Source organism: Siphateles boraxobius, unplaced genomic scaffold, assembly GCF_051911475.1.
Source record: "Siphateles boraxobius isolate OS27281-9 unplaced genomic scaffold, OSU_SipBor_1 20, whole genome shotgun sequence".
NCBI lineage: Eukaryota > Metazoa > Chordata > Actinopteri > Cypriniformes > Leuciscidae > Siphateles > Siphateles boraxobius.
Genome location: NW_027508811.1, coordinates 3,074,162 through 3,099,909, shown reverse-complemented (window position 1 = coordinate 3,099,909; position 25,748 = coordinate 3,074,162). Strand labels below are relative to the sequence as shown.

The following is a 25,748-nucleotide window of genomic DNA, read 5'->3' as shown; positions in this document are numbered from 1 at the left end:
AAGGGGGGCGGGTCTTTGCGAAGGGTCAATTCAATTAAGATTATGAGAAATGATTGACATTGCACTCTTTAGCAGTAGCACTTGTGCAATTCTACATATCCCTTTTCCTTAGTTCCGTGGTTCTCCGATTTTTTAGAGTGTCGTACCCCTCTCTTCCACTTAGACTGCAGTCACACCTTTTCCATTAAGGGACAATATTTGCCCCCTTTAATCAATTTTTCCATTTCATTATCAGCCTGCATTTTGTTTGCACAAACAGCGCAAGCGGCTCGTGACACAACACAGACCGACTGAATGACACTTCAATTTAAGTTGAAAATCTCAAATGAAGATCGCTGAACTCCAGCTTTTCTGTGTTTTCAGATCATCCACGCTTCTTGAGCAGTGTAGAGAGTGCGCGCGCATGGTTGCCAGCTATTATTGAAAAGACCGGGTAGAAAAGAAGTTCTTTTAACAGAAAAGCTCTGATTTGGGGGTTATTGAATTCTGGCATTTGTGGCCACAGCGGATTAAACTGAAACTTTCCTATTTCAGACGACAAACTACGCTTGGCTAACATTACTATCTTGTTCTGTAACTCACTTGCCTCGAAACCATAGTAACGGTGCGCACACTTTCGCGCTTTCTGCTAGGACGTAGAGTGCGAGGTGCACTCAACGTTGCATGAATTTTTAGTAACAGTTAATTTTGTTATGGTATGAAGTGAACTTAATCCTAGTAAATCCTAGTAAAAGCAAAAATATATAATACCTTTGTAACGAAATCCAAACTTTGTATACCAAATTCAAGGCTTTTAAGGCCTTTATTTGAGATTATTTTTCAATGCTTTTAAGATCTCGCGGGTACCCTGATTAATGTGTCTTGTCCCCTCACAATGACAGTAAACTAATTATTAGGCTACATTACATAGTGGTCTATTTTCAGCTCAAAATGGCGAAAATAGACAAACATTTTTTAGTTTGCCTGATTATTTTTGTGATTCATTTAACATTTATGACCTAAAAAAAAAACAAATAGGAAATGTTTAGTTTAGCAACTTACATCTTATCTCGCACTTGACCGACCGTAAACTGAAGCGTGTCGAGTGAGCCTCTCCTGTCTATGAGTCGCTCTGCAAAAATTTGCGCTGCGAACATAAAGCCCGCCTACTTTGATTTGATTGGTCATCTCAAATATTCTGACATTGACGAGCAGTGGCAGACCAATGAGGCTCAGATGAACACACACACACACATACACCCTAGGTGTTTCTCAATGTCAAGGAAGGATCCTCGGAAGCCGTTATTTTCGAGGATGCTACGTCATCGACATCCGTCGAATTTTTTATTTTTTGAACAGATAGCAAAGCTGGCGCATAGGATTGTGGGTGATTTGAGAGCGCGAAGGCTACACATATGCATCCTTTCCTGTGTATGGGATATTTTTCGAACGAAGGACTCAGTCCTTGGTTGAAATTCTGAGGATCCTCGACATTGGAACAGTCCTTCGTTCGAAAAATATCCCATACACAGGAAAGGATGCATATGTGTAGCCTTCGCGCTCTCAAATCACCCACAATCCTATGCGCCAGCTTTGCTATCTGTTCAAAAAATTAAAAATGTCAGACGTTAGCGGAGTCGGAGCAATAACGGGGCAATATGCTTGTACATGTAAGTTACCATACATTTGTTATAACCGTTGTACATATAAGTAAAGTTTAACGTTTAAATGCCAGTACAAATTACTACCGTATTGATATTACAAATTATACAAATATATACAAATTACGTTATTGATGGCTAACTGAACCGTACCTGTCATTTAGCTTGGTTGCCGTCACCAGCATTTCTTTTATAAATAACTAGTTAAGCTGTACAAAGTAATTTAACATGATTAGCAGAAGAGAATTCTTTTAAAAGCATTTAAAATCGTACTGGCCCCAAACTTTTGAACGGTAGTGTACATCACAACATTTTGATCTTTTTGAATTTTTGCAGCGCCAAAAGCGGACCTTTTCACTGACGTAATGACGCAATGACGTGCACTTGCTAGCCTGTTCCATTTACGTGTTCTCCGAATGCTAAAGAGGAGCCTCCCCTAGCCTCTGAAGGAAATGACTTGGAAGGATCAATCCTGCCAAGGAAGTATTCTTGACATTGAGAAACGGCTCCTGTCTTCTGTTTGTTCTGACGTGCTTGGCGCCGCTGCGGAAGAACGCGCTGATAAAGACTGAAGCGAACATGAAGGTTTATCACATATTTAAAGATTGAAAGGGAGAAAACAGGACAGAGTAACTCGGCGGATGTCGCTCATTTAATTTTTTTTTGTCAATGTAGTTAAGGAGGCAGGCGTGTGTTGCTTAGGCGGCCACCTTAGTTACAAAGTGCTGCGGGAAACCCTGCAATTTAACGAATCCACAAAAAAACTAAACATGTTCAGGTCACATTTCTATGGAAGCCCGTTTCCGCCATAGTTGAGAAAAAAAAAAGATTATCTAAGTCATAATAATGAGAAAGTTTCTCATAATTATGACTTAGTATCTCATTATATTGAAAATGTTTCTCATAATTATGACTTAGTATCTCATTATATTGAGAATGTTTCTCATAATTATGACTTAGTATCTCATTATATTGAGAATGTTTCTCATAATAATGAGATAAGTCATAATTATGAGAAACATTCTCGTAATAATGACTTAAGTATCTCATAATAATGAGAACTTTTCTCATAATAATGGCTTAACATCTCATAATAATGAGAAACTTTCTCGTAATAATAGCTTAGCATCTCGTAATAATGAGAAACTTTCTCGTAATAATGACTTAACATCTCATAATAATGAGAAACTTTCTCGTTCCAAAGCCAGTGCATGAGCCGGTGTCTGTTGATGAGCCGGTGGCTGTTGCTGTCCCTGTGCCATGGTCGCCCTCGCCCTGGTCTTCACCGCCCTGGCCGCCCGAGGGGTCTTCACCGCCCTGGTCGCCCGAGGGGTCTTCACCGCCCTGGCCGCCCAGACCGCCCTGGCCGCCCGAGGGGTCTTCACCGCCCTGGCCGCCCAAGGGGTCTTCACCGCCCTGTCCCCCGAGGGGTCTTCACCGCCCTGGCCGCCCGAGGGGGCTTCACCGCCCTGGCCGCCCGATGGACTGTCTGCTTTGCCCTGGCCGCCCGATGGACTGTCTGCTTCGCCCTGGCCCCCGGCTAAACCATCACCCCCTGTTTCTGTTCCCTTTCATGGACTTGGCCCCCCATCCCTCCCCCTGATCCTCCACCATTCCACCTCCCTCCTGAACTCTTGTGTTGTGTGTTTGGTCTTGGAGCGTCTGGTAGCCGCTCCGTAGAGGGGGGGTTATGTCACAGTGTTGGGTTTGTGTTCCCCAGGTGTCCACTAGAGGTCCTCGTTATCACGGTGTCCTTCACTTTGACTTCATTTCACAGCATTCTGTCTGTCACTGTCACTCATCAGTTCATTTTACTCACTTAGTATCTCATTATATTGAGAATGTTTCTCATAATAATGAGATAAGTCATAATTATGAGAAACATTCTCGTAATAATGACTTAAGTATCTCATAATAATGAGAAATTTTCTCATAATAATGACTTAACATCTCATAATAATGAGAAACTTTCTCGTAATAATGACTTAGCATCTCGTAATAATGAGAAACTTTCTCGTAATAATGACTTAACATCTCGTAATAATGAGAAACTTCATCGTAATAATGACTCGCACTTCTACGCATGCACAAAGCAGTGGAATAGAAGGGAGTGCCATGCTAGCGACATCCGGTGGTCAAAGCCGTGTAAATGCATCACAGCAAACATGGCACAATCAGCAAACCAGTTGTTTTCATTAAAGTCGGTGTGAACTAAGAAGTGCAATCTGTAGTATCATAAAATAACATCAATTAAAAATCATCAGTATCTTCCATACTTTTCCATGCCAACGAAAAGATGTGAAAGTGGAAAGCAGAAGCAGGACGATTACCATGGTAACGAAGGACGCCTGCTTGTGCACACCGATGGTGTTACGTGAATTTACAAAACTATCAGATTAAAGTTGGATTATTACATTTATTCGTTAAGTTTAAGTGTAACATCTTCATAAAATATATGGGTATATGTGTTAATATGTTTTTAGAACACGTTTTTAGAACACTGAACCCTTCTGTGTTGCTGCTTGTTCATACACAGAAATACAAATGAATATTACAAATGTATAAAAGACTATCTAGTATGGAAGCCCGTCTTATATACTGATAATTTATCATTAATATTATTCACTATCATTAATATTAATAATATTATGCAGAGGGTGCCATATTTGCTGTGATGCATTTACACGCTTTGACCAGTGGTTGTCGCTAGCGTGGCACTCCCTTCTGCTCCACTGCTTTGCGCATGCGTAGAAGTGCGAGAAAATAAGTCATTATTTCGAGAACGTTTCTCATTATTACGAGATGCTAAGTCATTATTATGAGAAAGTTTCTCATTATTACGAGATGCTAAGTCATTATTACGTGAAAGTTTCTCATTATTACGAGATGCTAAGTAATTATTAAGAGAAAGTTTCTCATTATTACGAGATGTTAAGTCATTATTATGAGAACGTTTCTCATTATTATGAGATGTTAAGTCATTATTTCGAGAAAGTTTCTCATAATTATGAGATGTTAAGTCATTATTATGAGAAAATTTCTCATTATTATGAGATACTTAAGTCATTATTACGAGAAACGTTCTCAAAATTATTACTATCTCATTATAATGAGAAACTTTCTCAATATAATGAGATACTAAGTCATAATTATGGGAAACTTTCTCAATATAATGAGATACTAAGTCATAATTATGAGAAACTTTCTCAATATAATGAGATACTAAGTCATAATTATGAGAAACTTACTCATTATTATGACTTAGATAATCTTTTTTTTTTTACTCAACTATGGCGGAAACGGGCTTCCATACATTTCACCCTCAAATCGAAAGAAAATAAGAATACAATGTGCAAAAATATATTCTGCATGACTTTTTTTTTCATTTTGACATTCTATTTTAATACAGTATTTTTGTGAATGAAATTCAATATACATATATAACATTTACAACCATGGTATACTTTAAAAATTCAAATAATATGCTTTTTTCAAGGAATGAGAATAAGATAATTTTGCATTACGATGAGAAATGGGAGAGATTCGTTTCACTGTCAAAAAAAAAAAACTTATGAAAATATAATTTTTGTCTTTATGCAAAACATCATTTATGTCTTTGTTTTGGGGTGAAATATGACCCAGACATGTTCTCGACAGCTTTTGTGAGATCCATCCAGTGTGTTTGAAAGCAAAGAGGTGTCAATGCGACAGAAGCCCTGGGCAAAGCACACGATGATGAAGACAAGACGTGACAACAGAAGACAACTTCTCTGCGGTACGCACTTGTGTGTGTGTATGTGTCACTTGTTGGTAAACAAGAATTATTAAACCAACCTTGAGTATGTATGAACTTGTCCTCAGAGATGTTAGTTAGGAAGTACAAATACCCGCCTAAATATTCATCCTTGTATATTCCTGACAGATCTGAGCCGACGTGATGAAAAATGTAGTGTGAATATTTTAATGATCAAATCTGTCTAAAGTTATAAACATCAAGCAGTCAAATAAGTGAATTTGATCAATAAAACATGATAGGTCTAGGCATCCAAAACAGCACTTTTTCCCTCATTGTTAAAAAATACTGAATGTGTGTAAGAGATTCATAAGTCTTCATTTACGCCGTTTTAATCAGATCTCCAGAGTGTTCCAGCTGCAGTCCACAGCCTAATGAGGTCTACAGAGAAACACTGCATGCTCTCTATAGCTCACGCCATTAGAGCTTCCTGTGAAGTGTTCTCTCTGGCCCACTGCTTCAGTCAACAGACAGACCCCTTTAAACACCAAGCTCACTCAGAATGGACTTCAGACTGCATAACATTACAGTTGAATGGGCTAAAAAACTCGAATCCCAACACTGGAAAGAGACAGAATACAACTTTATTATCTTCTCAAGTCATTTCTAACAAAACCTCCTTTTTGGAAAACATAAAAAAATTAAAAAAGAACCTAGAAAATACTACCCCTGTAACCAATCCCATCAACATGCGCGGCAGGACTTTTCCACAGGGAGCACAAGAACATCTTTAAGAAGGAACAGGAAAATGTGGTTGCATATAGTAATATAGCGGGTGGATTACGTATATGATGTATATTATGTTATAATGAACTATATGCCTTTCCCCACTGACTTTCTAAGATGTTCAGAATGTTTCTAAGGATGATGATTTTTAGAAGGCAGCTGTCTGACTCTGAGGTGGGAACGGGAACATGGTTTGTGTAACATTAGCAACACATTATTAGCAGCTTAATAACAGTCAAGCCAAAGGGTAATCATATTAATTACCATTACGTGTCCGCCGTTGTAGAGAGCGATACATAAAACACATCACCAAACAACTAGTTATTAAGCTTTAAAATAAGTTTGTCACGAAATCACAACCATGAATACAATAACACATTTATTTTGTGTCCAGAAACTTGGTTTGCCGAATTATCATGAAGTAGGAGGAAGTGAAGACATTATTAGATATATTAAGCGACTTAAAGTCTGAAAGGTACAATAGCCAAAAAAAGGGCCAATATATATATTTTTAATAATCAGAGAAGGTAGAAAAAATGTGGAAAACAAAATTATTATTAATATAAAAAAAATATTAACATTTTTAAGCTTAATTATGCTGACCAAGTCTGCAATTATTTGATAAAAAATAAAGTAAAAACAGTAATACTATAAAATATAATTACAATTTAACATAACTATGTTTAAATTTGTTTAAAAAGGTAATTTATTTCTGTAATGTCAGGTGAATTTTCAGCATCATTAATCCAGTCTTCAGTGTCACACAATCCTTCAAAAATCATTCTAATATGCTGATTTGCATATTTATCTATGAATACAAGTTTATTTATTCATTTTGAATTCAACTGAAATATTTTCTTATTTTACACAACAAAAGCTGATATAATTTCATACACATGTTGTCAGTTCATTTATTGTTCATTTACACAGACAAATCAACTGTTGAAGGTTTTTGGGCTTTATATCCAGCTATGCTAATGAGAATGGCACAATGGCCCGTTGAGCACTGGAGTTTAGCTCATTTCAGGAGCCAGCTGTGATGTATCAATCTTACCGGTGATTGGCCATCTCTCAGTCTCAAGCCTAAAATAGACTGCCTTTTTATTCGTAATTGCTATGGAAACTGCTGGTGTGAGAACATCAGTAGGACTCTGAGATGAAGGCAATACTTTAGAGATCCTGACCTCAGAAACAAACGTTCACAACATGGAAGAGTTTCTGCTCCTCACAGTGGAATAAATCTCCCAGACCATTTGGAAGAATCAGTAGCGTACAGGAGCAAACAGCCAGCACAATGGTTCAGGAAAGGTTCCTGAATGACCTGAATGGTCCTGCCAAGGATTTAAGTTGGACACATCAATAATGACAGTCACACTCAATCTAACAGAGAAACAGCTAAAATCCCAGGCTGTCTGCTGGAACAAACAAGACAACTCAATGTTGTAATTGCCGCCCAAGTCACCACTAAAAAGTACCACATAAAATGGCTGAATACATATAAAAGGCCCATTTCTAGGGGTCTAAATACTTTCTGAAGGCATTGCATGTTTTTGTCGGGACTGCGGGACATAATTGCGTAATTTTACCGTTTCTACAGTTTAAAGTGAGCAGCATTTTAAAACAATGGATCAGTACACACCACAAGCGATTGGGGTAGTTAACGGTAATGCTCTTTCTGTGCTTCATTCTCTAATATTTTCTATCTGGACTCAAACTCGCTTCATCCAAGCCTTTACCATTCTGTGTGCGGTGATTCTCTCTTCTGCTAAAGACGTAAAGCGCCAGATTAAGAGCTACAGATGACAAGGTTATTTTAACAACAGTAGATGAAACACAGTGAGCAGCAAAATAGATACCTTTGCTTAAAAGGTGCAGAAAATGAGAATGCAACAAATACAAATATTTGTATCTGTCATAGAGCTGACTCTTGTGACAAGTTAACGCCTGGCGCCTGTCTATACTTTTCTTAAGAGGTAAACCCTGCATCGCCAGTATGTTTTCTCAATCCTAAATCCTTCTATTTGCCATAAACGTAGGTGTCTAATAATAAGAAATAGCCATATAAAACATCTGCTCTTACCTCTATGTAATCATATCCAGTTGGGAGAAATATTTTCTTGGTTTGGTAAATATTGGCACAAATTCGTAGACATTACTGTTTTGGCTCTCGGGGCTTAAAATTCTCATCCTTGATGACTATTTTGAGTGTTTAGGATTTTTTCTTTTACAAAGTACTACGGCTGCCACGATGGAAATGTATTACTGTTCTAAAAAAGCACTGTCCGGATCTCTGCTAGGAAGAAAATATAGAGACCGGACCTCTTAGAACATTAATAAAATACCCCTGTTACACCATCTTGAAAATGACACACATCTGCTCAAAGCAGGAAAATAAATACAGTTCCTTCCTTAAATCCTCACAGAAAGTTTTTTTTTTTTCTGGCTTAAGTTTTATTTAGCTTATTTTCCATAATATTTTTTAATATATTATTTCAGACCAGAAGAACAAAACTTTCTTTCTGCCGGATGCCTTTACAGAGAGAATGAAAGGGGAAAAAAAACAGTGAGAGAAAGTCAGAGAAATGCATAAAAGGATTGACAAGTAAAAGACAGGAGCGGCAGGAGTTTTTTCCTTATGGTGAAAATATACAGACATAGGAACAGATTATGCTGTCCAAGGCATGGCAATAGCCAGTATGAGGTCACTGAGGACCGGACCTCTGTATTTTTCCGAGGTGTAATAAAGGTTGCGGAAGAATTACCTAATATAATATTAATATTAACCCCACTTTAGTGCTGCAATCATATATTGCACAGCACCAAATCAAAGTAGGCGGGCTTTATGTTCACAGAAGCTGCTGAGCGTGAATTCCAGCACAGCACACCGCTTCAGTAAATGGTCATAAAGTGCAAGATAAGATTGAGTATAGCGAAACTAAACATTTCATTTTTACAGCTTTTTTAGGGTAGAAATGGTAAATGACCAACAACAACAACAACAACAACAACAACAACAACAACTACAACAACAACAACAACAACAACAACAACAACAACAACAACAACAACAACAACAACAACAACAACAACAACAAAAAACACTGACATGGTTTTAAAGCTATTGTTATCCATTTGTTTTGCCTTCAAATGACTTCAAATGCACACATGCAGATCAGAGAAATCAAAATTGTCTTGGAAGAGCATCCCCCCGAACCACCCTAACTACAGAGAACCTCAAATTTGGGACATCAGTGATTATGAAACACAGCCTATGGCCCTGGTCCCTGGTACAGTAGGCATGACAGGTCTAGTGAATATAGGGTGAATTACAATTGGAAGTGAGCATCCCTATGCTCTACTCAGTCCGAAGGGCAGAGCTCTAGAAGTGGGGACTTGGAGTGAGCAGGGGACTTGCATGTCATAATGTAGTTGTTTGGAACACACTTGGCGAAGGGAGCAATGAAATACAACGTCATTTCCTCATTATCTTCACCTGCAATGTTACCATGAAAAAGCAGCATTAACTGTTCCTACAACAGGAATTTCTTACTATTGCTGTTAATATAAGTGTGGCAAATACATATACAAATACATATACATTTTATACTTAGGTTTTACAAAACAACTTGAAATATTCTGCTTTAACATTAATTCGAACCCTCCTACCAACAAGCTTTAAAATGGATTGTGAAGACTCGCCAACCTGGGTCACTCGACCATAAGCAATAAAATTACTTCCTTGATGTGTCCATTGCATGTATATATACACAGGTTCGTTTTTGGTGTCCATTTCTAACAGGCTGCTATACATAAGCCGTTCGCCATATTGGAACGGTCTGTGAACACTCAAGAGCAAGGTGACTGTGCAGGTGCATGAAAATCTATATATATATATATATATATATATATATATATATATATAGACATTAGCAGATCATTTTCATAGCATTAGGCAGTAATGTGATAATTCTGCATATAGATATTGCAAATTGAGATACATTAAACACAAGCCAGCAAATTCTCACCTCTGAAAGGTTATATTTCTTTTGGTATTTATAGATTTTACAGACATAGGCTGCACAATGCTAAGACATTTTCAATGAAAATTAATTGATTTGTTAGTGTGAGTGATGAACAGCGTTGTGTTAAAAGTCCCAAGATGGCGGACGCCATAAGTCGCCACAAGTCATTTCCTAAGGGACTTTTGGAATGGCCCTTCGTGAAGGGATTGTTTATTTTCATTTGGAACGTTCCTAAAAATCGTATCTGCTTCCCAAAGTGCCCTTCAATGGTGTAAAAATGCCGTTTTTAATACAAATGAAGTTAGAAACAATAATTTCCATATTTTATTGAAATTATAATTAAATTATTAAAGCTGCAAGCAGCATTTAGCGGTGTTCAAGCAGTTAAGGCCTTTAAGGCCGTTATTCACAAAAGCATCAAAAGACATTAAGTTTTATTTAGCATACATTTAACCACTGACATAATAGATGGAAAACACCATTTACAGCCAATACAGGCAATTTACCATAGGAAATATATGGTTTTAAAGCTTTTTAACAGTTATAGCGCCACCTATGGTCCGATCTCCATAAAACTTTGCATGCTTGTTAATGATGTTATGTCACATATGCTCATACATTTTTGTGAAGTTCTGAGTTTTCTTGTAGGATTTATAGGCTTTTGAGTGTATTTTGACACGCCCATTTTCTAAATGACCCTGTTATAGCCACCCAATTGCAAAATTTCAACTTTTTTTTCGATAATTATTGATCTAGAGAGTCCAGAGAATTGTCCTAGACTGGTCTGGTTCCGATCGGGCGAAAAAACCGGGACTAGTTCGCAAAAGTAGGTTTTGGACAAAATTGGACGTAAAAAATTTTGTTAGGCCCAAATTGAAATCTGAGACATACATCTTGTTCGTCTTGAGCCAAGGATCACAGTGGTGTAAAAAGCATGTTGATTCGTCTCCCCAGGTGTATCTTGTTTCTTCATTATAAGCTTGTTTGCCCCTGTGTATTTATAGCCCTTGTGTTTCACTGTTACTTTAAAAAGCATGAGGCCAGGGCCGAGTTTCAAGTCTCTAGGCCTTACGGTTTGGGCTGCACGATGAGTTTTAGGGCATTTTTTTTTTTTCAAATAGCAAATACAATAGGTTTTCAGCACTAAAGTGCTTGAACACCTAATAACTGCTTCATTTTTTTTTTTTTATAAGCAATTTTGATATGCTGGGTCATGAAGCAAAACCTGAGAACCATGGACTTAAAGTATCAGCAGGAAGGCAGAACTATGATTTTTTTTTTTTACATTCGGTTTAAAGTTTAAGATAAATTCCCTCTACGTTACCAGTAGGTGGCATTGTCCACAAAAATCACTGTATTTTTTTAAAAGAACCAAGGGATCTGCAGAGAGCAGAGATTATGGCCAAAATAGCAAGCCTCACTAGCAGTTTGGTGTCTTCGCTCTCAGATCCATTGATGTGATGCATGTGAATACATACATACATATATATATATATATATATATATATATATATATATATATATATATATATATATATATTGTCATGATTCCTGTCTTGTGTTCCACTTGTCTTGTGTGTACTTTTATCATTTCCTGTCTTGTGCTAATTGTGTAGTCCTATATAGTTTTTCATGTTGATTCGTCTCCCCAGGTGTATCTTGTTTCTTCATTATAAGCTTGTTTGCCCCTGTGTATTTATAGCCCTTGTGTTTCACTGTTACTTTTTCAGTTGTTGTACATATATGGTTGCTTCTAGTTCGGCCCTTCTCGTGATTTTATTTCTTTGTCCCTGGAGTTCTTTATTATTTGTTCTATGTGTTATTTCATTAAAACCTTGCAGATAGATCCTTGCCTTCACCTGCTTTCTCCAGCACATTGCATATATAAATATATATATGTAAAACAGACCGATGATAGTCTTTCTTTAAAAACAAACAGTAGAAGATTCAAAAAAGGACAAAAAAGTGTGGGAAAGTGTGAAGGAAAGGTGTGAAAAAAGTTTCACGACTCAAAATGGTTGAAAATCTGGTCAGTTGACCCAAGGTATCAGACAGAATAAAAATGTTTCTAGACAAATTGGTTTAGAAGTTATAAGCTAAAATTTACATGAAAGTTTGAGACATTATACTTTCATTGTGGTGCTCAACAGCATCATAAGACAGATTTACTAACAGCTTGCGCCAGTGCAAAGCCTCTTTTGGCCTTAAAAAAACTACTGTCATGATTTACTAAAGACACGCAGTGAAAAATCAGCGCTGAAAAGGCATGGACAGTTATTTTTGCGTCTGACCTTAATGCATATGCATTTGTAGGAGTTTCCCTTTCAGATGCCACATTTATGGTAGGAGAGTATTTAAATGAATCACACAAGGTGATTTACTAAGGATTGCGCTCGTCAATTTACTGTTATCTGTGCCATTATTTACTGGCCAAAAAAAAGCATGTCTTAAACCAGATGCTAATTCGCGCTGCTCTTGGTAAATTGCGTTGTCATTCTGGAAATGATCCGGCTGCATCTGTATTTTTTCATTTGTGCGTCGACAGTAGATCACGTGCAGAACTCTCTACTCCCATCTGCACTTTTTTGGAATGCTAATTTGCCCTGTTTAGTAAATCTGGCCCTTTGTGTCCTTATTAATCAAAATCAAAAAACTTCTCTAACATTAAATTTTAAAGCCCCTGTCATGCTAATCCAGGCTCTTCAACGTCCACATAACTGATAAGCTGCAGACGTACCCTTTGGAAACAACAGCGTTTGAGAGCTGTAGACCATCTCCATAATCATAGTCAACCTGTCCGCAATTCTAGTCACATATTCACAGATACCACTCATTACTCATGCAGAGATTCTGAATCAGCCTGCAGCGAATATGAGCTAAACTAATTCTGACTCACAGAGCTCAAAGAGACCATGTCATAAATAAATAAATGTCTGTTCCCTTGCTCTCTACAGACAACGGCACCCACCTGTACTCTTCCTCAGTGAAGATGGGAATCCTGGAGGGCTGAAGGACAGTGATTTCCACTGTGGTTCTGTTCATCTTCACCGGGTCTCCGTCGTCATAGGCAATGACCACCAGCTATGAGAAGAGGTTATGAAAAATACATTAAAATGCAGTTCATACAGACAATGACTTGTGTCTGAATTAAAATTTTGATATTTTTGAAGGCCATTGTCTAGATTGTGACAAAAATAATAATTTTTTAGCTAAAAAAAAAAATACAAATTTTTGCAGAATATTTTATATCAAATAAAAGAATATTAAAAATGTCTAAAAAGATAAGAGAATAAAACTTTTGCCTGCCACATCATTATCAGCTTTCAAGAAAACGTCTCACCACATGTAAAGCAACAAATCACAGTTCGTTTTGTTCCACGTCACGTTTAGGGGCGTGAAAATGCAAATTCAATGTCCCTACGATAACAGACCAGCACGTAGCTAACAAATTATTCGTTCAAGAACATTGTACAATGGCGCTGCAAACATCACATACTTTTGAAAATCCAGCGTTTAGTTGATCCTGAAAAGCGCTCATTTTATAGTTTTTAATTATTTTAAACACAAAGGCTTTCTTTGAGGGGGTTTGGCATCATGACAGCTTTGTTTCCAGGTGGACCTTTAAAAAATGTGACACACACATCTCCTGGAAATCCTGGAGAATTCAACCAATCAGATGACGACTTTGAAACTCCCAAAGTGTTTCTCCTTTTTTGTGTGTCATATGCTTCAGACATTTTTTATTGCTGACGGGAACATACAGACACATAACCATCCAGCACAAAAAAAATAATAATAAAAATAAAAAAATAAAAGGGCCATTATATTATTATATATAACATTATATATAAATTATTAGCAGATATTAACATTCAAGTAATTTCCATTTATTTTAAGAAGACAGATTTACAGTTTGATAATATGCATTTGTGAATGCAACATTTTAATTAATTATAATAAAAATAAATTAATAATAAAACAGATAATTTATGTTGTGGCGTCTGAGTCGAAATACCCAAATACGTTTTTTCAGATGTATTGAGAAGCCTGGTAGAATCTTACACTTGACAAAAACGCCAATATAATTCCAAAGACAATACATTTTCCAATCAAGGTTATCAAACAAAGTATTCCATAAGGAGATTACAGAAATCAATTTCTTTAGAAATAAACCTTATTTTATAATTTTTGGCTCTTAACTGTGATTACAGTGATTACAGTTTTTAAATCTCATACACAAACCTGAAAATGAAATAGCTCCCATAACTGTTGTAAATTAGTTTGATGGTTATTATTGGTATTTGGAGAGACAAAATGTGAGTACCTGAACAAAAGACCTTGATTATTAAACAACTGCTCCACCAAAAGCAAACCATTACTAAACCTATTATCAATTAAACAAATATTTGATCTTGAATAAATTGATCTTATTGTTCCAAAGAATTTTTAAAAAATATAAATTAGAGCCCATGCTCAGAGAACCTGTCAATGAAAGTTGTAAAGTTTGATAGAGAATTTAGATATGTCATAATTACACATGAAGAGAAAACGAATGCCACGAAATTGTGAAAAAACAAGTTGAGAAAAAACATTCCAAATAGAAGCTTGTTTTTGATTCAGCCCATTAGTTTTAAATGTATTGTTGAGGGAATCAAAATCAATAAAATCCAGACCACCATTATTATAAGACTTTAGTAAGACCGACTTACTCGTATAGGTGATTTGTTTTTCCATAAAAATATATTTGTTACCCAGCTCCATTGTCAAACGTAACAACCCATTTATTATTTATTTATTACCCACTTTTTGCATCTTCTTCAGAAGAGAGCAATTCTAGAAGTGACATTGAATTGGTGTATTTCTTCTCTAAAATATAGGTTTGTGTAAATTGTATTAAATCTATGTATGTATGTATGTATGTATGTATGTATGTATGTATGTATTTATGTATTTATTTATTTATTTATTTATTTATTTTATTTTACTTGAAAACTTTGAAAATAACACTTTGAATATAATGTTGGTACACTCATGTGTATTCAAGGTAAAATGAAAAAAAAATCATTACTTTTCACTTAATAATAAAATAATAATAATAATTTGTTACATTTATATAGCACTTTTCTGGGTACTCAAAGCACTTTACATAGAAGGGGGAATCTCCTCAACCACCACCAATGTGCAGCATCCACCTGGATGATGCGACAGCAGCCATATTGCGCCAGAACGCCCACCACACACCAGCTTACTGGTGGAGAGGAGACAGAGTGATGAAGCCTATCAGTATATGGGGTTGATTAGGAGGCCATGATGGACAGAGGCCATGGGGCAAATTTGGCCAGGATGCTGGGGTTAAACCCCTACTCTTTTTTTTTTCAAAGGACATTCTGGGATTTTTAATGACCACAGAGAGTCAGGACCTCGTTTTAACGTCTCATCCGAAGGATGGTGCCCTTTGACAGTATAGTGTCCCCATCACTATTGGGGCATTAGGACCCACACAGACCACAGGATGAGCGCCCCCTGCTGGCCTCACTAACCCCTCTTCCAGCAGCAACCTGGTTTTCTCAGGAGGTCTCCCATCCAGGTACTAACCAGACTCAGCCCTGCTTAGCTTCAGTGGGCAACCAGTCTTGGGCTACAGGGTCATATATGATGGTTATATACATTATACTTGATGGTTTAAACCAAGGCTGGACTGGGACTAAAAATCGGCCCTGGCATTTTGGCCCAAACTGGCCCACTACATATAATCATAAACACAACCGATCTTTTCACGCCCCTGAATATGTATACTAACTCCTATTAAAACCACTAATGCCATGTAAAGAGTGAGTAGGAATGAGTAAGAGTTAATAGATGAAATAACTAATTGTAAAATACAATCGAACTACTTCACAATGATGAATCCTAAAACAAGCTATAAGCTGCATTGGCATAGCAATACATTGTTTGACACAGGATTTTTTGGTAAATCTTTGGTGGGTGGACCTCTGTCCCTTTAGGGGGGTTAAAAAGTGTGCATTTTATTGATTAAACAACTTGTCAGCCACTATTCCCAAATGAACATGGTAAAACCTACATTTGCTCAATGGTAAATTGATTTAATCTCACTTAACGTTAGGCTAATTAATTTATGTATTAATTCAGGTCATAGTAAAGGAGACAGTAACTAAAGAGATCACGAGTCTGTGAATGTTATATCAGAAATACACATTCGCAATTGTTATAATTTTAATCCAATGACTCCCCCCTCTTTTTTAATGGTCAATGATAAATTACTGACCCTGAAGAACATGATTTGTCATTGGAGATAATTGGACTATAAATAAACATTTTATAGTGTCATTTTTGTGTTTTGGGCTTTTTCCATCATGAGAAATAGCAATATTCTGTTCTGGTTGACAACAGTATAATTATGTGACTCATTAATAGAACAATATGACATAAAGAGCAACATCTTTTGCTTATAAGGCATCCATGTGCGTAACTGGACATACAGTATGACATGAAATTCATGCTGGTATTTTATTGGCGGCCATCTAACAAACCATTTCCAATTCTCATAATCTTAAAACATTAGACTGAAAGTCAAACTGACCTCAGCTCAGCAAAACTTTTGATTGATGTTGGATTTCAATAACATGAAAGGGATTCACTTTACAAAGAGGTTCAGGTTGTTAGCATTATCTAACTCATGAGGTGTCATGAAATAAATATGAACAGTACTGCAGCATTTCTACAGTACATTTTAAGTTTAATACATTAACTAATTTTAATTTATACATTTCAAGTACATTTTAACATTATTTAATGTATTATTTACTGTATTATGAACGAACATGAATTAAACATGAACAACAGTTTTATTTTAAAAACATGCTGTAAACATAGTTCATTGTTAGTTCATAATACCTAATGCATAATAAATTCAACACTGTTTTAAAGTGTTTCCATGAAAATTAAAATCTGTAACTTTAGTATGTCCAAAAATCAAACGCATTCAAGCCATTTTAATTCTCCTTTCTGTTTTCTCCTTTACAAAATGATGTGAAATGACACATTATACTATTTTAAAGACTCCTAATCAGTGTTGGGGGTAACTTATTACAAGTAACTTGAGTTACGTAATCAGATTACTTTTTCAAGTAACTATTAAAGTAACGCATTACTTTTTCAATTTACATCAAAATATCTGAGTTACTTTTTCAAATAAGTAACGCTAGTTACTTTTTCACATTTATTGACTGACAGCTCTCCTGTCCCCATGTTGAGAGAAATAAAGTGAGGTGTTGTGTGCATTTGCATTGAACATGCATTTACTCATCTCACTTGCACAAAAACATTCAGTATTCCTCAAAATGAATAAAAACAGTCAAATGCAATCTCAGAATTTTGTGCAAAAGTTTTATAATTAACTATGTTAAATTACACAAATATACTTACTACTATGTATTTAATCTCACTTTATTAACCAATGTCTTTGCTGCTGACCTAAAATGATCTAATTCAACCATACTAATAAGCAAAAATGAGTTTAGATTAGGTTTAGAAATAAGAGTGTTGAACTTCCTTCTCCTGTATCCTATTGTTATTTAATCAAGAACAGCAGCAGCTGAAAGGTTTGTTTGAGCTGCGCCCTCTACTGTACAGTAGTAAATATGCATTTCCTTCAGACTTAGGCTTATTCATTTAACTTTTGATGTGAAAGGGCTTTAACAATTGGCAAAAAAAGATTGTTTCAGCTCTTATTAAAAAACAAACAAACAAGCCCATGCAGGTGAGAAAAAGTAACGCAAAAGTAATGTAACGCATTACGTTCCATAAAAAGTAACTAAGTAACGTACTTAGTTACTTTTTTGGGGAGTAACGCAATATTGTAATGCATTACTTTTAAAAGTAACTTTCCCCAACACTGCTCCTAATTTTGTTTTGGAGGTCTCCTGCAATAAGATTACATGCATCCAAGGTCTAAAAATGCTTTGCATTTACATAGCAGCATCACCTCTTTTCTCAGTGTCTGAAACGGTTAGATCAAGGATCTGGTCTCTCTAAACCCCTCCTTTCTGCGAGCCTACTCTGCTCTGATTGGTCAGATGGCCCAGTCTGTTGTGATTGGTCTACAGCTTATAGCGCATATCGGAAACAAAATTTCCATTACAATATCTGAATTTCAGCTCCTGAGGCTTCCTCAGCGCTTGATACACAGTGATACGAACAGTAACAATAGCATCAGTTTTACCATATCAATTAGATGCATGCAAAGTGAATTTGCATCTTCTCGACATGACGGTACCATGAACCAAACTCATCCTCAGATACAACTACAGTGTTTGAGAGCATGCAAAAATACGAGTACCTGAACAAAATACCTTGATTATTAAACAACTGCTCCACCAAAAGCCCATTAATTTTAAATGTATTATTGAGGAAATCAAAATCAATAAAATCCAGACCACCATTATTATAAGACTTTAGTATGACCGACTTACTCGTAGGTGATTTGTTGCCGATATGCTCTGTAAGCTGTTAACCAATCACAACAAACTAGGCCATCTGACCAATCAGAGCAGTGTTTGAGGGCTAAGTAGACATTGTTCGCGAGCAGACAATGAAGACCATAGCCTGGCATTATGCTAATTTAGTAGTAAAGTAGGTTCATGCAGGAAGTGAGACTGGAATTACTGAGGACTCTTTGCAGGCAGTTTAGAATCATTCTTTCTTTTAGCAGACAATAACTCTATTAAAATGTGAGTTTTACTTTTTCTTTCCAGACCTTTTACATTCACTATTCATTCATTGTTACACGCTACATGAAAGGTAATATTCTAAAAAAGCATAATAGGGGCACTTTAAATCACACTAGGTATGATTCAAACTGGACTTTGACACAAGTGAAGTGCATAACAGTAGAAATACAGTCTTTTGGCCCAGACTCACCTTGAAAATGGTGTTGGGTTGCTCATTCAGGTTGACTTTGGTGATAACTCTTCCTGTGTCCGTCTCTACATCAAAGATATTTCCACTGTATGGTGACAGATCCTGATCCACTCTGTAGCGCACTTTACTGGCAGGCGTACCCTAAGGGAGGAGCACGGTTAGTATCAACACATCCTTAGAGCAGACCTACTTAGATTTTAAATGACCAAATTTAGTGTATCATTATATTTAATTCTATGCATCACATTGTTATATATTTATAGATTGCTATTGTTATCACTGCTTCAAAATGGGCTTAATTATATATTCTTTCCATGACATCAAATCGTAGTCATTTGCAGAATATTTTCTAAGCTGCTATAGTCCATACAACGAAAGAAGGCAGAAATCAGTGGCTCTCAAGCTCGGAAAAGGACAAAAATGTCCTCATTTGCCATTTTTCAAGTCTTCGAAGTCTTACAATATCTTAGATATTGTGAAAGTTGTCATTAATCATTTAAAATGACACAAACCCTTCAGTTTTTACATCAATCACATCAAATGCCCCTGCAATGTACACTAGCATTCAAAAGTTTGGGTCAGTAAGATTTTATTTTGCCACATTAAGGGCACGTTGAATTCATCAAAACTGACAGTAAAACTTTGTGATACAAAATATATTTATTTCAAATAATTGCTGCTCTTTTGAACTTTTTATTCATGAAAGAATACTGGGAAAAATGCATCACGGTTTCCACAAAAATATTAAACATCACGACAGTTTTCAACATTGATAATTACAAAATATATAACAATTTGGTTACTTGATCACCAAATCAGCATATTAGAATAAAGAATCTGAAGGACAATGTGACACTGAAGACTGGAGTAATGATGCTAAAAATTCAGCTTTTTATATCACAAGAATAAATCACATTTAAATATACTAAATACTAAAATAGAAAACAGTTATGTTGACCTTTTAACGCATACCTCAGGTCTTTAGTGACCCGGGACGTCATTCACTTTCCTTATTAATTTTTTTAAAGTTAGACATCAACCTTCTTAGTACTCCTTAATCAATTCATTCTAAATAATATAACAAGAATAAATAATAAAATTATAGAAGAATGCCTGTTTTCCAGTTTTTTTGGTAAAAATTGTTTAGTGTCGCTAAAGTTTTGAGGTGTGTAACAGTGTAAGTATTTTTTTCTGCACAACAATAATGGAATCTTTGATGACTCAATAAGTGCAATTCACCTTTATTCCACAAGGTAGCAATGTCTGATACACAATGATGAAGTGACGTTTCACTCATAGTTACCGCAGGCAGAAAACAAAAGAATAGGACGTATCATCAGCAAAACTTGAAATGGCTCAGCCATTTACAGCTGAGAAAGTACTGGATGCATACTGTAAAAAAATGCTGTAAAAATGGACAAATTTTTACAGTAACATGCTGTTCCAAATGATAAGAGTTACCTTCATTTTTTTACCTCCTACCTATTATTATGGTAACATACTGTAAAAAAGATAGCTGAACAAGGAAACCAGGAACTAAAGAAAAGGTTTCTTTTACAAACATTTAAAAAATCTTACCAACCCAAAACTTTTGAACGGTAGTGTAAGTGAAAGTAATGATAAAAAGTTGTATATGCGAGAAAACAATGTTTAAGAAAACAAAGTTTTCATATGTTATCAGATTACTTGGAATATAGCAGATATGCCAAATGGACTGCTTTTTATTTTTTTTGGAGCTTGACAAAAATATGTTAGAATGTATGGAAAATAATAGCTTGAACATTTTGCAAAGCATCTCCTTTTCTGTAAATCATACAGGTTTAGAATGACATGAGGGTGAATAAATAATGACAGAATTATTATTTTTTTTGGGTGAACTATCCCTTTAAAGCATTGACTCCTCTTTGAATAACAGGTTTGAGCTTCCTCAAAGGTATCTCGGGCATCGTGTTTTGTAGAGCTAGAGAGCTCTGTCTGCCGCACCTCATTCTACTGATACTTTACAGCTCTTCTGTCTGGCTGCGTCATAAATGTTTGATGCTTTGTGCTGTGGTAAACATACAAAGTCATTTATACTGCAGGAGAAAGAGACAGAAACAACATCGCATTTACATCAATGACAGCCAAGAAATTAGTTTCTAGTCTTTTTTTTTAAGTCCATGTCACAATTTTTCTATATCTTATTATTTGTGTCAATTGTCTTTGGCACCCCCCATGTTTTCAAGGCATTATTTAATGAAGAAATGCATAATTGAACAGCTTCCGTGGCAGGTCATGAAAATAAACAGCACTGTAGTCTGCATGACAGCAGACAGCATACGGCATGAACAGGAGGAGTAAATCAGACAGATTTACCTCAGCTGACCACCTTAATCTCTGTTAAGACGATCACACCACTACGTTTAGGGAAAGTAAAGTTAAATCCGTTGACCTGACATTACTGTATCACTCGGTGCCGTCCCGGTTTTCATCTTTAAAATCCAGCCATGATGCCAAATAAGAACATCAAATGCAGACAAAGTATGCTATAATGAATGTACCAGAGAAGTTAAACAACTATAAAGTAGCATTACCCAATTCTTGGAGAGGGAGAGAATTATATATATTTTTTAAATCACTGCTAAAAAGACTTCATGGCTTATAGACATAATATCATATAATGATATAGTATCTTGGTTACAATTTTCAATAAGGTCCCATTAGCTATCATTAATTACTGTACATCTAGCATTAACAACTAACTTTAATGCTCCCCTGCAGTCAATACTTTTATCCCCTAAAACTCATCTTCGATAAATCAAAATTACATATTTAAACACCCCCCCCCCCCCCCCCCATGTGAAAATGTCTTCATGCCTTAAAATAGTTTGAATGTAGCTCTACACCCTTGCTTCATTTAGCATAAACACTTCCATGAATATGCAAATGAGTCCACTCAATCACACCAGCTCAGACTATCTGATCCAAACCGTGTCTTTGAGTCTTTAGTTCACTGAAGTTTTAAGGAGAATATACTCAGCAATACCATTGACTGATGCATTTGCACATGGTTTGTATTAAATGAGTAAATGCTGAAATTATAAATAACTATAATGTATAAATTTTTTAGAAGTATTCATTGTTAGTTTATGTTATCTAAAGTAGAACCTTATTGTTAAGTGTTATTTATAATAAAATATACGTTTTGATAGTCTTGATGCAATATTATGATAAAAAGAATCACAATTAAGCACAAAGGTAGGCCTACACTATATTATGAACAAAATCACAGCTAAAGTGCATTGCAACCCTTTCAGACATGACAATATTCACAGTACAACATTGTTTTGATAAAACATTTACTAGATAATAAATATATTAAGGCATTATGTTAAGCTCACAGAGCTGGGTAGTCCAACAGTTTTTAATTTGACATCATGGCTTGAGACAATAATGGCATCAATTATTTAGTTAAAAAACTAATAAAAAACTAATGACTTCTATGTATTAATATAAAAAATAGTGCAGATGTGGTTTTTTTTTGTCAAACTTTTTTGTCTATTCATTATTGCTGTGCTGTGGCACAATACAAATACATAATCTTGATCTTTAATTTCTCACAAGCATTTATATATGAGATGCATATAAGATATGCAGTAAATTTTATTGATTAAACAAAATATCATGTAATTAACTTGATAAAATTGCACACACACTTGCACTCGCACACGCACTCGCGCACACACACACACACACACACACACACACACACACACACACACACACACACACACACACACACACACACACACACACACACACACACACACACACACACACACACACACACACACACACACACACAGACACAGTCACGTTTTGAGTTTGTCTTTTGATCTGTTTCTCTGTTTTGTTCATGTTTAGGTTTCTATGTTAATCTTCTAGTCTGTTAATTAGTTCAGTTCTCCTCTGTTCTCTCCCTGTTTGTCTCCATAGTTTCTAATTGATTGAGTTGAGTTGAGTTCAGGTGAGTCTTTTTAGCTTCTCCCTTTGTCTGCAGTGTAGGCTATATAAGCCCTCAGTTTGCATTAGTTCTTTGTTCTGGTATTAGGAGCTGTTTACACGACACCTTTTTCAACTAAAAACGTAAAACTTTTTATGCGTTTTGGCCGTTCGTTGACACGACAATGGCGTTTTGGGTGCCTGAACGCGTATGTACGGGGAAAACTCAAAGGAAAAACTTCTCAGTTTTAAGCATATTGTTGTCATGTACACATACCCTTAAAGGCCCGTTCACACCAAGCACGATAACTATAAAGATACCGACACCAACCAACGGATGTTTTTTAATCCACACCAACGACCGATAACGGTCTTTTTATTCTAGGCATGCACGCACCCGCGCTGTGGTTTCAAAGTAACGAAAATGGATGACCTGCTGCTGCTTTACGTTACAAAAGTATATCAAAAGAAAAACAGGCGCTTTTGGGTACACGCTGGAGGGAAATGCAAGGCCATTACAGTATAGCAAAGACACACATCTCTTATTACCTTATAAATTACATAAACAAGGTTATTCACTGCCTGAGGTTTGGTTTATTCAGAATGGCAGTGTATGCCAGCGCCTGGATGTGCAGGGGCTTTTGGGTATCCTTAAAAGACGAGAGGAGTTGAGAGAATCCGAATTTTATTATCATTTTTTTGTTTACAACATGTCATTGAATATGTTTTTGCTGTTCTTATTGCCTTTACACGTCTTTGCCAGCAGATGTCCTTAGCCAGCATGCTAGCAGCTATGTTCCATGCGCAGCTAAACAGTGAATCTAGCAAGTCTAGTGTAATCGATCTAATCTAACAGTGAATTTAGCTGACGAAGTCAATGATGGGATAAAAACATCGCCTAGTCAAAACCTTTATGTATACAACACCTTTTTCACTGCAACTTCAGCAATGTTGTCAAAACTAGCGCTGGTAGCCTAACTTACCTGAGGTAAATTTGTTACACTATGCTAAACTGCATAATATCTCATCGTTAATACTTCTCACCATTTATTCCCAGGATACGACTGATTGCTATCCATATATCCATCTTTTTTAACGTATCCTTGAAAAGGGGGTTTGAATTGTCAAACAGTGGAGGATTTTTTTGTAGCTCGACGATTAACTTCTCTGCAATGTCATCTGCCATTTTAAATGCGCGAGACCTTTAAATTAGAATGGATTCTGATTGGCTGTCAGTGTTTTATCGTTTGACAGCTGGAAAAAATCGTTCTGAAAGTGATCCCAACGATATCGTTCCTCATATCTTTATCGTTATAGTTGTGGTGTGAACTCCGTTATGCTTTAATATGAGAACGATTTTTAGAATTATATCTTTATCGTTATCTTTATAGTTATCGTGCTTGGTGTGAACGGGCCTTTAGTCTTGTGTAAGCTTTGTAGTTCTGTTATTTCTCCATCGATACTATATATGCGTCCACACCAACAACCGATAACGGTCTTTTTATACTAAGCACGCACGCGCCCGCGCTGCGGTTTCAAAATAGCGAAAATGGATGACCTGCTGCTGCTTTACGTTACAAAAAAATATTAAAAGAAAAACAGGCGCTTTTGGGTACACGATATCCTTAAAAGACGAGAGGAGTTGGGAGAATCCGTCACTGATTAGAGAGTTGTCGTCTTTTGAAGTCAAATTGTATTCATATTTTCGAATGAATCAACAACAGTTTCATTCATAAAAACGTACTACAATAGCTTTAATGATATTGACTGATGTTATAGATTACATTTTATTATAATTGTTGTTTACAACAATGTCATTGAATATGTTTTTGCTGTTCTTATTGCCTTTACACGTCTTTGCCAGCAGATGTCCTCAGCCAGCATGCTATGTCCCGAGCGCATCTAAACAGTGAATCTAGCAAGTCTAGTGTAATCGATCTAATCTAACTGTGAATTTAGCTGACAAAGTCAATGATGGATAAAAACATCGCCTAGTCAACAACACCTTTATGTATACAACGCCTTTTTCCCTGCAACTTCAGCAATGTTGTCAAAACTAGCGCTGTATAGCCTACCTGAGGTAATTTTGTTACACTATGCTAGACTGCATAATATCTCATCGTTAATACTTCTCACCATTTATTCCCAGGATACGACCGATTGCTTTCCATATATCCATCTTTTTTAACGTATCCTTGAAAAGGGGGGTTGACTTGTCAAACAGTGGAGGATTTTTTTGATTAACTTCTCTGCAATGTCATCTGCCATTTTAAATGCGAGATATATATAAATATATATATATATATATATATACTTTTAAAAATGAATAGCTGTAGTATTGGTAATGCACAAAAATTTTTTTTTAAATACTTTTATCCTAAAAAAAATTAAAAAATGAAGTTGTCCCTCTGGGTTAAGCCATGAAATTAGATCAGGTCTCATTCCTGCTAATACGGGATGAAATCAGTTAGCTGTTTAAGATATGACATTCATGAGTCATTTTCAGCGGGTACGTGTCACTGTCAGCACTCAAATGTGAGTCCGTCACATTAGTGGGACACATTAAGTTTCTGCCTGGTGATTATATTCATGCTGTGGCGGTGTGATTAATGGCTGCTGGTTCTTTTGCTCTGTAGTGACACTTCA

General features: G+C 36.1%; 1 protein-coding gene across 1 annotated transcript in view; it reads right to left on the bottom strand.

Moving 5' to 3' along the window:
• pcdh15a (protocadherin-related 15a) overlaps positions 1-25,748 on the bottom strand; it is a 365,233-nt gene that overhangs the window by 74,775 nt on the left and 264,710 nt on the right. Inside the window, exons 23-24 of the mRNA XM_077236392.1 lie at positions 19,122-19,262; positions 13,150-13,262 (exon numbers count right to left, since the gene is read on the bottom strand). Of these exons, the coding sequence (XP_077092507.1) occupies positions 13,150-13,262; positions 19,122-19,262 (254 nt within the window). The remainder of the gene's footprint in view (positions 1-13,149; positions 13,263-19,121; positions 19,263-25,748) is intronic.